General features: G+C 42.7%; 1 protein-coding gene across 1 annotated transcript in view; it reads left to right on the top strand.

Annotated features, from left to right (window-relative positions):
• The window catches only part of FAM178B (family with sequence similarity 178 member B), a 138,952-nt gene that overhangs the window by 89,391 nt on the left and 34,458 nt on the right, over positions 1-15,103 (top strand). Inside the window, exons 8-10 of the mRNA XM_044661039.1 lie at positions 3,211-3,304; positions 3,624-3,800; positions 4,252-4,349. Of these exons, the coding sequence (XP_044516974.1) occupies positions 3,211-3,304; positions 3,624-3,800; positions 4,252-4,349 (369 nt within the window). The remainder of the gene's footprint in view (positions 1-3,210; positions 3,305-3,623; positions 3,801-4,251; positions 4,350-15,103) is intronic.

The following is a 15,103-nucleotide window of genomic DNA, read 5'->3' as shown; positions in this document are numbered from 1 at the left end:
TCCCGCCTTACTTGCCTCCCGCCTTCCCTCCTTCCCTCCTTCCCTCTCTCCTTTCTTCCCTCCATCTTTCCCTCCTTCCCTCTCTTCTTTCTTCCTTCCCTCCTTCTCTCCTCCCTCCCTCCATTCCTTCCTACCTTCCTCCTTCATTTCTATATTCCTACCTTCCTCCTTATTTCCTTCCTTCCCTCCTTTCTTCCTTCCTGCCTTCCTTTCCTCCTTCCTCCTTTCTTCCTCCCTTCCTCCCTTCCTTCCATTCTTTCTCCCTTCCTTCTCTCTCTCCCTCCTTTCTTCCTTCCTCTCTTCCTCCTCCTTCCCTCTCTTGCTCCCTCCTTTCATTCCTCCCTCCCTCCCTTCCTTCCCTCTCTCTTCCATCCTTTCCTTCCTTCCTTCCTTCCTTCCTTCCTTCCTTCTTTCCTTCTTTCCTTCCTTCATTCCTTCCTTCCTTCATTTCTTCCTTCCTTCATTCCTTCCTTCTTTCCTTCCTTCTTTCCTTCTCACTCGCTTTCTCTCCCTTCCTTCCACCTTACCTTCTGTCTTAGAATAAATACTGAGTGTCAGTCCCAAGAAAGAAAAGCAGTAAGGACTAGGCAACTGGGTTTAAGTAACTTGCCCAGGCTCACTTATTTGGGAAGTGTCTGAGGCCATATTTGAACCCAGAACCTCCAATCTCCAAGCCAGACTCTATCCGATGAGTCACCTAGCTACTCAGTTTCATAGCTACATTTTAATGTAGCTATCATGTTATAACTATTAGTGATTATATTGTATCTGTCTGCTCCCCTTGTGAGCTCCACAAAAGCAGTGACCAAATCATAACTAGATTTGCTATCTTTCCCCTGTGCTTGGTGCATTGCTTTGCATATCAGCCACTTAAATGTATATTGAATTGAAAACGGAAATGAAGGTAATCAATATTGAGGGCCAGAACTAAGCATGTTTTTTTCTACTATCCTTCCATTTAAAGAGCTCAGATAATTTTAGGTGGAGAAACTCATTTTTTCCTCAGTGCTAGGGAGAGAACACGTATGGAAACTGAGGCACAGAGCAGGAATGTGATTGATTTGGGGCAAAATCTTAGATCTAGGTTTTGACAACCAAGACACATTGCTTTCTCTCAGCTATGTTGAAAGCTTGTAGCCAGGTATCAACGGAAATAGGATAAATGAAATCACCTTGTTCATGAAGGGGAACAATGGAATTGTCGACTTACTAATAGCCAATTGAGTACAGGTGGGAATGAGGGTTGTTCAACTGTGAAATCCCTGTTCTCCATGCTTTCTCACTGGGAACTATGGAGGAGCCCCGTGGGAGCAGATGATTTTTATTCTCAGAATAGCAGCCACAGACGCCAAAGTTTCAGTCAAGTGATTCCTCAGAAGTGCAGGGAATAGAGAAACCCATTGTCGTCAGTTAGACTAAAACGCTCTGCATGCCACTCCCGAAGAAAACCAGCATATTGAACCCTAATGAATGTTTCATTTTATAGGCTTTGGCTAAAGTGCTGGGGAGGGCTGGCCCTTCCTCCTCACTTTCATGTAGTCATCAAGGTCAGCATTTCTTTTCCTGAAGAAGAGTGTTGTCATTTAATCCCACCCTTACATAAAGATTTAGTCATATTTGTAGCCTACTATCTCCATGCTGCCCCCACAAAAACACAGAAAAGGCACATTCATCAGCCCCCATTATCAACATTCCTCATCCCTCCGTGATAATCCTGTGGAAAGGTCACATTTGCAGCAAATGCGCAGAATGATACAAGTTCAAATTCAGAAATGCACCAAGAAATACTAAACCATTCCCACTCATGTGCTGAGATCCACATGCCCACAATACTATCCTTGCATGCTGGCATAAACCCAACTTATCCCAGATGTACCACCCAGACCAGCAAACACCAGAGTTCTTTTTCTAAGGTCCCACCCTTACCCCTCTTCTGTTCCTAATAAATGCTAAAATCAGGAAAGGGTGGCCAAGGCCACCCCCAGAGCCTCCCACATTGGCCACTGGTGCCAACTCTTGTGGGTCCTAAAAGGCTCCTCTGAGAATTACAGACACCTCCATCTGTGATATCATTGATGTGGGGAACTCCTGGGATAGCTATCCTTCCACAGATGCAGGTCAGCACCTCATTTGTCACTTTGAGTCTCAGAGAGTTCCTTGGGGTTCTGAGATATGAGCTGAAGTGCTTGTGGTCACTCAGCCAAATAGTGGGAGTCAGAGGCAGGATTTGAACCTGGATGTTGTTGACTCCCAGGCCAGTTTTTCATCCCTTATGCCAGGTTGCCCCTAAGGTATTATAACCTTTAACATATTAGGGTTTTCCAAGCATTTCTCTCATGCAATGTGGTCAGCATAACTGAGCTGCTGTCATCATCATACCTGGCATGATCAGGATTTATTATCTACAGATAGATTGCACTCTAGCCTTTACAAAGTGGGAGGTGGTGGGATGGAGTGGGAAGAATAGCGAATTTGGCATTTCAGCATTTGGGTCCAAACCACAGCTCTCATACTTACTATTTTTGTGTTTGAATAAGTTGGTTAACCATGCTGAGCTCCATTTTCCTCCACTGTAAAATGAAGACATTGTGCCAGATGACCTAAAAGGTCCTTTTTAGTCCTCACTTTATGACCTTGAGATTCTAACAGGATAAGACAATAATGACAGTCCTTAAGTTGTTCTGATAGTCACAAAATGGGGAGAATTTTTTTTCCCTATCGTTGGAAGGTGACTAGGAGTAAGTAGCAGGATGGTTAGTTTTACTAATAGGTGGGATTCCAGGTAAAAAATAAAGGCTGGAGGCAGCATTTTCTTTTCTTTTTTTTTTTTTTTAAACCCTTGTACTTCAGTGTATTGTCTCATAGGTGGAAGATTGGTAAGGGTGGGCAATGGGGGTCAAGTGACTTGCCCAGGGTCACACAGCTGGGAAGTGGCTGAGGCCGGATTTGAACCTAGGACCTCCTGTCTCTAGGCCTGACTCTCACTCCACTGAGCTACCCAGCTGCCCCAACATTTTCTAATAAAAAAAAAATTAATTAAATTTTAAAAAGGACCCTTGCATGGCAAGGCATTCGGGTTTTGCTTCATGTATCTCTAAATTCAATCTGTAATTTTGAACAAGACTCTTTCCTCTCTCTGTCTCTCAGGTTCCTATTGCCTTCTCATTGCATATTTTTGCTATCCATATATATTTTCTTGCCTCATTTTAGGGTCAGTGAGGCTGCTGATGGTATGAATTTAACAGAGCAAGAAGGCTCTGCACCAGAGACTGAACTGGAAACTAACCTTAGCTACATCTGTAAGGTTAGTCTGGGTAGACCCACTCTCCCCTATCTTTCACCCAATTCTGCCTACCTCAGCCTGGTAGTACAAATGCTGAAAGTAACAGCCAATTCTCTGTCTTTTTTTTTTTTTATTCTTGAGCTAATGCCTTCCTCTGAGAGCCCATGAAGTGACTTAGAGTTCAGGCATCTCTCAATCCTCCTTTCTCCTGAATCACATCCAGTGTTGCTAAAGGGAATCTGTAGGCAACACTTTCCCAGTAAATCTCTTCAGAGTAGCTCTGTTCTTTCCCTTGGGCATTCCTGATACCCCACTTCCCATGTGATTTCTCTCTCGCTAGTTTCTGACGTTGTGTGTGATGGCCCAACCGGGTGCTTACACAGATGGGGAACTGCTCAACCTGATGTATCTAATATGCCGAGCCAGTCTCGATAGACAGTTACGGCTGCTCCCCAGCACTGACCTCCAGCAGCTCTTGCTCATGTTACTTGAAGATATTAAAGACTGGTCAGAGAAGGTAGGTAGTAACAGGCCTCTCCCTGGCCTGTCTTGGAGTTCAGTGATCCTGCTCAGACTTTCATTTCTGTCCCTGTTCCTCAGAACCTCCTAAACTCCGCTGATACCTTTCTTAATCTAAAATTTCTCATGTTAGAAGTGTTATTACATTGGAAATTAATAGTACTTATGAATGTCTCGGGAAGGGATCTCTTGCTGTTCTCTTAGATGAGTGACTTCAGAGTTTTGAAAAGAAATCAGGGTCTCTATCCAAAGCTCTTATCTCACTTTCCACCTCAGTAATCCTAACACCTTCATGAGCCTGCCCCTAAGTGCTATGTTCTTGGAGGTTGTCTGGTTCTTTCCAAAGTACCTGGCTTGCTACTTGGTTTGGGTTCTTATGAATTAGAAAGAGCTGCACCACTTCTGTGTTACACACTGGCCTTAATGATCACCATTTCCTTTTTTGGCAGCTCCCAGAACTGTGCTGCATGTTGAGCTGGGTGTCTGATCACCATCACAACCTGTTGGCTGCTGTACAGCTTGTCCTGGACGTTACTACCCGTGGCAGGTACATTTTTTCCATCTCCATTTCCACAGTGAGACACTTCATCTCTTTAGGGTCTATGTGAAGCTCTAAGATTGGGGCCAAGGTCTCAAGAGTGTGCTGGTGTCTATGTATCATTGGTTCTGTAAGCAATGTTGTGTGCTTGAGTACATCTGGTAAAGTGTAGTGTGTATGGACAAGATTAAATCTAACGTACTTATGGCCTATGGTTTTGTTGCTACTTCCCTCAAGGGTACAAGAAATCCCCATTTGAAAGAGGTCACTCTTTATTCCCCAAGTCCACAAGAAATTGAGAACAAAGATGGGGTTTCTAAAAAGAGGGCAAGCTGGCAGAGCCCAGAAGAAACCTAAATTGCTCAACCTGAGTCTATTAGTAAACAATTGCCTGGTGCAATTAACTTGTCACCAAGAGGTGCTGGGAATGAATAGAACAAGTCACCAGATGCATTCACCCTGAACTGCTAGACACTGTTGTTCCTAAGGTGAAGGAAGCCTTCCCAGTCCTACAAATTTAGGTCAGAAGCAAAGAGAAAAGCATCATCCCACCTAGGAAAATACCTACTCTCCACTGGAGGACTGGGTTCCTAAAAGCTTTGTCCCCAAGGAGTGAAAAGAACCAGATTTCCTGCTGCACTAAAGACAACGTCAGGCAAGTTCAGACCTTTGAGCTGCCTGCTCAGCGCCTGGCTGCTAGCAGGGTCCACATTCGTTCTGTTGCAAAGGGTGTGGCACCAATACAAATTTAATAGCTGAAATAATTTAATTTAATTCAATGAACTAAGTTAAGTACTAATATGTAGTTGTGCTCAACCATGGGGATGAAGGACAAAAATTAAAGAATTGTTCTTGTGGAAAATATATTCCACTGGGGTAATACAACATGCATTCAGATAAATAAATACAAGGCAATTTGAACAGAGTGATAACAACAGGGAAGAGGAGAATGAGATCGGTGGCTGGGACCAGGAAGGTTCTACAGAGAAAACAGCATCTGAGTTGAGTCTTTAGGGAAGATTAGGATTCTGAGAAATGGAATGGAGGAAAGAGTGCATTCAGAGATCAGAGTGGGGACCTTGGAAATCATTTAGTCCCAACCTTGTATTTTACAAATGAGGAAACTGAGGCCCACCTTGTTTTATAGGATTATACAGAAACTAAGATCTGGGTCATAATCCAAACCTAGAATCTTCTGATTCTGTGTCCCATATTTTTTTTCATTTTACATTTAAAAACGTTTTTCAGTTACATGTAGAAACAATTTTTGATGATTGTTTTTTAACATTTTCAAATTCAGATTTTCTCCCTCCCTATTCTCCCACCCTCCCCAAGGTTATACCCATACACATTTCCACATTGCTCATCATGATAGAAGACACATATCACACATACAACAGAAATCTCATGAAGGATATATAATGGAAAATGGCATGTTTTGATCTGCATTCAGATTCCAATAATTCCTTTTTGGCTGTGGATAGCCTTTTCTTCATGAGTCTTTTGTGGTTATCTTGGAGAATTGCTTTGCTGATAATGGTTTAGTCCTTCACAGTTCATCACTGTATATTTCTGTTACTGTACACATTGTTCTTCTGGTTCTGCTCACTTTACTTTGCATCAGTTCATATAAGTCTTTCCAGGTTTCTATGAACTCAAGCTGTTCCTTGTTCCTTATGGTGCAATAGTATTCCATTACAACCATATACCACAACTTGTTCATCCAATCCCCAAGTGATAGACAACCTCTCAGTTTCCAATTCTTTGCTACTACAGAAAGAGCTACTAAAAAAAATTTTTTTTTAATACAGATAAGTCCTTTTCCCTTCTCTTTGATTTTTTTGGGATATAAACCCAGTAGTGGTATTGCTGGGTCAAAGGGTATGTATAGTTTTGTGGCTCTCTGAGCATGGTTCATATTGATCTCCAGAATAGTCAGATAAGTTCACAGTTCCACCAACAGTGTATTAATATCCCAGTTTTCCCACATCCTCTCCAACATTTATCATTTTCCTTTTTGGTCATATTAGTCAATGTGGTAGGTATGAGGTGGTGTCTCCAATACCTTTTCTACTTTATCCTGCTACATTCTAGTTTGAACAAATGAATCAAAGCAGGAGAAATGAGGTTAAACTCTGAGAACATCAAGCAATCTAGTTTGACTTGAATGCAGAACATGTAAAGAGGAAATAATGTGGGACAGCTATGTGGCTCAGTGGATAAGAGAGTGAGGTCTGGAGATAGGAGGTCCCGTGTTCAAATTTAGCCTCAGATACTTCCTAGCTGTGTGATCCTGGATAAGTCACTTAACCCAAGTTGTCTAGTCCTTAACACTTCTGCCCTGGAACTGATAGTATTGATTCTAAGATAGAAGGTAAAGATTTGGAAAAAAAACAAGACATAATGTGAAATTAATCTGGAAAGATAGATTAGAGGCAGATTGTGGAGGACCTTTAATACCAGACTGAGGAATTAGTATTATCTTATTTGTACATAGTTGTTTACAGGTGGTCTCCCTCATTAGGCTGGGAGCTCATTGAGGTTAGGGTCTATTTTTGCCTTTCTGTATATCTTTAGGATGTAGCACCATGCCTGGTACATAGTGGGTACTTAAGAAATGCTTTTAGACTCTTTGGGTGGCAAAAAATTGGAAAATAAGGGGGTGTCCCTCAATTAGGGAATACCTGAACAAATTGTAGTATATGATGGTGATGGAATATTATTGTGCTGTAAGGATTGATGATATGGAGGATATCTATATGAACTAGAGGAACCTCAATGAACTGATGCAGAGTGAAATGAGCAGAACCAGAAGAACATTGTACCCAGAAACTGAAACATTGTGGAACAATCCAATGTAATAGACCTTGCTACTAATAGCAATGCAAGAAGCCAGGACACTCTTGAAGAACTTATGTAAAAGAATGCTATCCACATTGAGAGAAAGAACTTTGGGAGTAGAAATGCAAAAGCAAAACATTACATCACTTATCACATGTATATATGGGTATGTGATTTGGGGTTTAGGCTTTAAAAAATTGCACTATAGCAAAAATAAATAATATGGAAATAGATATCAAGTGTTAACATTTGTACAACCCAGGGAATTGCTTGTCGACTCTGGGAGGGGGGAGGGAAGGTGGAGGGAAAGAAAATTAATCATGTAAACATGGAAAAATATTTAAAAATAAAAAGAAATTTTAAAAAATAAAGAAATGCTTGTTGAAACCCTATTCTTTAAGGGTCCTGTTCCATTTTACTAAGGGTTTCCTGACTGCTTTTATTTTAAATTGATCTCTTCTATCTTTGAACTTTTTTCTTTTTGTCTTAAACCCTTACCTTCTGTCTTAGTTTTGATTCTAAGATAGAAGAAAGGCAAGGGCTAGGCAGTCAGAATTAAGCAACTTGCCCTGGGTCACACCACTAGGAAGTGTTTGGGGTCAGATTTGAACGTAGGCTCTCCTGACTCCAGGCCTGGTGCTCTATCTACTGTGCTACCTGGTTATCCCAGAACTGTTTTCTGTAACATGATTTTGGTCATTAATTCTATATTGCCCTTCGTTGTTACTGTTTCATTTATGTGTGTAAGTTGTTTCCCCAGTATAAAGCTAGATATATAGAGGATAGAAGGACTATGCTTTCTCCTCTGTGTCATCTTAAAACATAATAAATATGTGCTTACTAAATACTTATTGAATAAATGATAGCTTATAACAAAAAAGTGTTGCTCTGCCTTTTTTTTAAAGGACCTTTAGATGTGTGCTTCCAGACAGCTTTGACTATATGCTGTTTGGGAGGATCCCTGTTTAGGAGGATCTTGAACACTCCAGGGATCTATGTCTGGTACCCCTCTTTTTGGGCTATGTCACCTTTAACAATATGCTATAGTCTATATGACCCTTCTCAGAAAAAGGCCGGAAGAATAACACTTGTTAGATCTGTAAAGATGATGAGAACTATTACAATAACAGAGAGAAAGAGACATACACACAGACAGAGAGGGGAGACAGAGGAACAGAAACTGAGAAACAGAGAGTTAATTCCCAGGATGGGTCTTTAAATGACCAAGATTAGATTTTTAGTCAGCATCTCCTGGGATTCTCACCGTGTCCTCTACAATATGTTTCATATATGTCTCACTCACACACCCTAGTGTTTATGTCCTTATTCCTTCTCTCCTGGACTATTGCAACAGAGAGGGAGCTAGGTGGGCCAGTGGATAGAGTGCTAGGCTTGGAGTTGAGAAGACCTGAGTTCAAATGTAGCTACTTCCTAGTTGTATGACTTTGGGCAAGTCATCTAACTTTTCTCTGCCAGTTTCCTCAACCATAAAATGGAGATAATGGCAGTACCTATCTATTAAGATTGTTATGAAGATCAAGTGAAATTATCTTTATAAAACACTTAGTATAGTGCTCAGCACATAGTATGCACTATCTAAATGATTCTTCCCTCCCCAGCAGCCTCCTAAATGGTTTCCTTGTATCAAGTCTCTTCCCTCTCCAATACCTCTTTCACACAGCTGCCAAACTGATTTTTACTTATGTTCATATCTTATCACATTACTCACCTTCTCAGGAAACTCTGGAGGCTCCCTTTTACCACCAGGACCCAAATAAATTCCTCTAGTACTTAAGACCCTTTGCCATCTGGTTCCAACCTGCCTTTCTAGCCTTCTAGCTGGCCTTCTGACTAGTCTCCAGGGATAGCACTCTTCTCTTGTCTCTGTACCGCTGCACCAGTTGGCCCCCTTCTCTAGAATACACTCCCTCCTCACTTCTTTCTACCTCTCAGAATCCCTGGTTTCCTTAAAAGCTCAGCTTAAGAACCACCTTCTGCATCAGGCTTTCCTGATTCCCTCTAACTATTGCTTGCTTCTCCCTCAATCACCTTGAATCTAGTGTGGCTGTGTGTGTGACTATGCACACATCTGTATATATGCACACATGTATTTATGACTACATAAACACACTTGGTTATATTTATATATTTACTCACACATTTACATTTATTCATATATTATTTATATATTTATATGATGTATTGATATATTATTTTTATGTGCACATATGTGTAGATGTGGTTTATATATGTATATATTATATATATGTATTGATGTGGTTTGTATGTGTATTGTATGTACTTGGGTATAGCTATCTTTCTATCTAGTTTTCCCCAGGCTAGATTATAAAAAACTCCCCAAGGGCAAGGACTGTCTTTTCTTTTGTCTTTGTATCCTCCCTGTCTGGCACAGAGCCTGGCACATAGTGGGGTTCATAATATGTACTTGTTGACTGATTGTGTTGCTAGAAGTAGGACAGCCCCATTTTATTGTCTGTTTCCGGCTTAACTAGTGGCAGACTCAATGGGTTTTGTGCCCACAGTGACCCAGTGAACAAGACTGCTTTGTAGGAAGTGTATACTGGTTTATAACCATCTTATTCTGCTTAGGTGCTCAAGGACAAAGCAAGAATTTCCAATCAACTTTCTGTCTGCTGTAGCCATTGACTCACTAATAGAAGTGTTGGCATCCTCCAAGCCTGGGTATTGGAAAATTCTCTAGTAGTACTGGATAAAGGAAGGAAGAAGAGGGTTGTCTTATATTCTCCTCAGGGAGCAGTATAATGGTCTCTGGTAGATCAGAGTTAATAATGAAGAAGTCCCATGGACTTGAGGGAGGTTAGTATGAGAGATTTAATCATGAAGAACCTATCCTTGAGTTATGAGGATTTTTTTTTCTGTAACAGAGTCTTTCTTACCTGAACCTTCACACCTGGTGGATCAGTATGTTCTCAGTTATAGCTACAACCACCATGCAGGAATCATCTCATCAGAAAAAGGGAGAAGCTGGCTTATTTCATCTTTGCTCAATTTAGACTGATACTCTAGGGTCATGAGTAAATACTACCATAACTCTCAATAAGTATTTATTAACACTCACTCGGCACATACCACTTGATTTTGCTTTACTGTACAGTATTTCAGCTTGTTGGGGTGGTGTAGGCACGGCACTAGTAGTTTCAGGGAGGGAAGGGAAAGCCCTTCAGTCTCAAATCTCCAACTGTCTTTCAGATAGCTCAAATTGGATGTCTTGTAGACATCTGGAACTCAACATGTCCCAAACTCAAATTCTCTTTCAAGCCCGCTCCTCTTCCTAATTTCCCATTCACTGTCAAGAGTGCCATCATCCTACTAGTCCCAGGTTCAACACCTAAGTGTGATCCTCAACTCCTCATTCTCACCCCATCCCAGCCAATCAATAAGTGGTCAAGTTTTGAGGACACCGAATCTCTCAACTCGGGGCATTTTCACTGGGGAATGCTCACCCTCCTCATCTGCCTTCTTTTGTTTCTCCTGGCTTCCTTCAAGTCTCAGTTAAAGGCTTACCTTCTGAAAGAAGCTTTTCCCAGTCCTCTTTACTTGCAGTGCCTTCCCTCTGATATTACCTCCAATTTATCCTGTATGCATGTTGTCTGTACATAGATATTTACATGTCCTTTGCCCCATTAGACTGAACTCCTAGAGAGCATGTACTATTTTTTTTGCCTTTATAGCCCCAGTACTCCGCACATTGTAGGCACCAATTGACTGACTCTTGAAAGAAGCTAGGGCTTCAAAACAGCAGAGATGAGGCCCACTGGCATTCCATGCAGGAGGACAACCCATCAGAAAGCAGAGCAATGAGATAGAACGTCTTGGGTGAAGAACGGCAAGAAAGTCAGTTTAGGTAAATTGCAGAGTATGCAAAGGGGAGTGATATATAATAAGACAGGAGCTCAGTTGTAAAGACTGAAAATACCAGAAAAATATTTCATCTTAGAGGCAAAATGGGATCAGAAGATCAGGGATTCTTAACTCCCGGAGGACCATAACAAAACAAAACAAAACAAAAATGGCATCTTTATTTTCACTACCCTCTAACCGAAGTTTAGCACTTCTTTCAATTATGAGGGTAGGCAACAATCTGTGGAGCCTAGAGGCTTCCCCAGGCTGCCTGCCACCAAAGAGGTCTAGGACACATAAAAAGATTAAAAGCATATTAAGCAAAAGAATGACACAGTTAGAATTGTGTTTTATGAATACCACTTCAGCAGTTGTATGGAGAATATATTGGAAAGAGTGTGGAGAAATCGGAGGTAGAGTGACCATTTAGACTGCTGTAGTCATCCATAGAATTCACCAAATCAGTGAATATACATATTTCATCTTTGCTTTTTTAAAATTTAAATTACGTTTATTGGTCTCATCTCTTCCCCTCTGGATTATAAATAACAAGCTGAAATTGTTGTTGTTCTGTTGTTTCAGTTTTCTTGGCAAAGATAACTGGGGTGGTTTGCCATTTCCTTCTCTAGCTCATTTGACAGATATGGAAACTGAGGCAAACAGGGTTAAGTGACTTGCCTAAGATCACACAGCCAGTAAGTGTCTAAAGCTGAATATGAACTCACATCTTCCTGACTCTAGGTCTAGTGTTTGTACCCTGCCACTTCAATGCCTCCATGTGTACGGATAGTAGCCGCTGAAGTACCTGGCATATGGTGGGCAATTAAGAAGTGCTGGTTGGTTGGTTGATATGTATGTATACATGATATGTATATCGTGTGGGATCACACCAGTCCTGCAAATGGTCTCGCTTTTAGTTGAAGGCCAAGGTGGGGGGAGTCAGGGATCAATCAATTCATGAGCAAAGGAGGACTTCTCCAAGGAAGTAAAGTGTTTACTCTTTTTGTATTTAGCTGGAAAAGGCTAAAGATTTGGCTAAGGCCTTCTCCTGAGATCTGCACATTTTCCAAGCCCCTTGAAATCCCAGTGACCCATCCAGTATTAGAGGGCCACTTGGAGCCAAAGCAGGGATGTAGACAGTAGCAGTCAAGTTTGTTTGAAGGAAGCTTCTCCTGTCCTCTCCCACCCTCACATGGGGCTCTTTCAGGTCATCAGACTGAGATGCAGAGAACTCTGGGCCATTTTCCTGGGTAGTGTCCCTCACAGGGCTCTCAAGTCAAGTGCATGAAGGACTTGGAGGTGGTCTGCCCCAGCTGGGGATTTTGGCTGCCTTCTCCACTGGCCAGGACCCAAACGTGTGGAAAGGAAACAGGAGCTGAATAAAAGCTTCTCTGACTGCCAGCAGTGGGGGCGCAGGAGGGCTGGAAACAGTGGGAGCCTTCCTCTGCTGGATTTGAGAAGGCCATTTCTTTCCTGCCTCAGTTTCCCCAACGCAGCGTGAGAGTGCTAAATGAATTTGGCATAGTCTTATGGAGATAGATCGTGCAGAGCAGAGTCCTGTGCCAGCGACAGGGGGGAAGGCTGAGGCTGGGCTGGATCTGCTGCATCCTGTTGCCTTATATGAAAGTTGTTTGAATTGCTTCTAAATTCTCTTCTTGCTTCCAGACTGCTCAATACTGAGTTCCTCAGAGACCCAGCCCCCACCGCTGCTGGAGGAGGCTGGGTGGAGCCTTCAGGGAAGCTTTTGAGGGAGAGAACCCACAGCTGTTTGACCAGCAAAAGCCCTGGGCAGAATTTCTTGCTCCCTGCTGTCTTCCAACAGTCATCTCCCGAGTGGTCCTGGGCGCAGCTTTCTGGGGTGGACCGTGTTCAGAAGTGGGGAAAGGGGACGCCAGCAAGCCCCAGGACTAGATTGGGAGTCAGGATACCTCTGTAGATCTGCTCCCCGCATTTTGCCAACTGACACATTTTGTGGATTTCTTTGAAGAAGCCTTTTTTCTCCGGCTTGTAGTTTCCCCCATCTGTTAAATAGGAAAATTAGCCCTGCCTCCCTTTCTTTGTCCCAGCGGGGACATGAGAATGGAGGAGACTGTTTAAAAGGCATTAGGAGTCAATAGCTTGAAAGACGGTGGGCAGCAGAACACAATGCAGGGGGGGAAGTTCTGTTCGCTCAGATGTGGGTTTCTTTTCATCCCCTCTTTTTTTTTTTCAATCTCTTTTCTCCATTTCTGGAAGACAGCCCTGTCCTGACCCGCCCTGGGCTCGCCTCTCCTCTCTCTGCTTTATTTTGGAACCACTTCCTATCTCCCCCCTCACTCCCAGCCCAGCACTTCTTTTCTGGCCTGCCCTCTCTCCTCATCCTCCTTGTTTTCCCCTCCCCTCTCCCACCCCTCCCTACCCACACTTGGGTTAATTAACTCAGTGCAGGCCTGGGGTTTCAGATTAATGGCTCCCAGATGCCAGCACTCTTCTGGCTCTGGATTTGGCTGTGGAGAAGCAGTGCCCAGGGACTGGATTTACCTCCCACCACTGTTCTCAATCCAGCTGTTTTATGCACCCTGGAGAACAGCTGAGGCTCCTGACTGGCATGGGACAGTAAGGGGAGGTCTAGTGGGGTTGGCCATTGGAGTGAAGAAGAAATCAGGAACTTGGGCTTCTGGAGATGAGACTGTGGAGCACTGTACACATGGCCCATTGTTTGATAGCAGTGCAGCATGCTGGTCACTGGGTTTTCTGAATTTCTGGGCACTGACATGACTTAATTAGTACAATAGACAGTCACCCTTCCCTACCTCTCAGAGGACTTTGGAGGGTCAGGTTGGCATCGTGTAAATATAAAGGGCAACAATAAAACATGCTTGTAAAAGAAAAGGTGAGGATACTAAATTAGAATGGTGTCAGAAGAGTCATCTAGTCTGAGCATTTTTTTTAGAAACCCTATTTTGCTAAACAGCCCACTTTCTGACTTTTCCCAGCCCAAAATGAGCTGGAACTGATTTTATTAACTTCCCCCCTCTTGCTGTTTATCCCCTCTCCCAAGATTGTTCTGTTTGTTTGTCCTATCCCCTTCCAGCTGTACAGATGTAACGATTCCCAACCACAGCCCATTCTAAGAACACAAACAGACATTACAGAATTTTAGACAGCATGAAGACTAAAGGATTATAGAAGGGGGTTAGGAAAGTGAGTCTCAAGTGGGAGTGATGCTGGCTGGGCACCCATCAAATTGGAGCATTGGACTGGATGAGACACTCCTGTTTTTCAGCTTGTGGATAGAAGCTTGTTGGATCCTGACCTCAGTTTTGGCCCAAGCTGACCAGGGAGCTTTGGGCAGCAACTCCCAATAGCCTCGTCCTCCCCAGTTACCAGTACTTTGGGCACATGGTAAGAAAGAGTTAAAGAGTGAAAATGGGCATCACCTGGGCTGAAAGGACTCCAGGGAGGTTCCTTGTGTTACTGTCATTATGGATGTGGCTACCCTGGTTTCCTGGACACTGGGTCTTTTTGCTTTTCTGTAATAGGAAGAATATTACATCTGGTCCTCACATTACTTGAGGCATGCACAACTGTGGCAGGGTTTGTAGGAGAAGATATAGAGCCTGTAATACCTATGGTGGTGAGGAGTAAGGGGATACAAGTGAAACTAAGGCAGGAGTAACTAGGTCCCTATATTTTCATTAACATTTAGTAATGCTGGGGGCAGCTGGGTAGCTCAGTGGATTGAGAGCCAGGCCTAGAGACAGGAGGTCCTAGGTTCAAACCCGGCCTCAGACACTTCCCAGCTGTGTGACCCTGGGCAAGTCACTTGACCCCCATTGCCTACCCTTACCACTCTTCCACCTATAAGTCAATACACAGAAGTTAAGGGTTTAAAATTTAAAAAAAAAAAAAAAAAACATTTAGTAATGCTTTCCCTTTAGACTCTCATTCCACTGGGTTTAATGAATTCCTTTGGCTTGAATTAAATGAGTCAACATGTCTCCAAAGGAGAAGCTGAGTACTAGTCTAAGTCATTCCAGTTTGGCCCTTGAACTCCTGGC

This window comes from Gracilinanus agilis, chromosome 2, assembly GCF_016433145.1.
Source record: "Gracilinanus agilis isolate LMUSP501 chromosome 2, AgileGrace, whole genome shotgun sequence".
Lineage (NCBI taxonomy): Eukaryota > Metazoa > Chordata > Mammalia > Didelphimorphia > Didelphidae > Gracilinanus > Gracilinanus agilis.
Note: the sequence above shows the minus strand (reverse complement) of the source record. Positions and strands in the feature narration are given on the sequence as shown.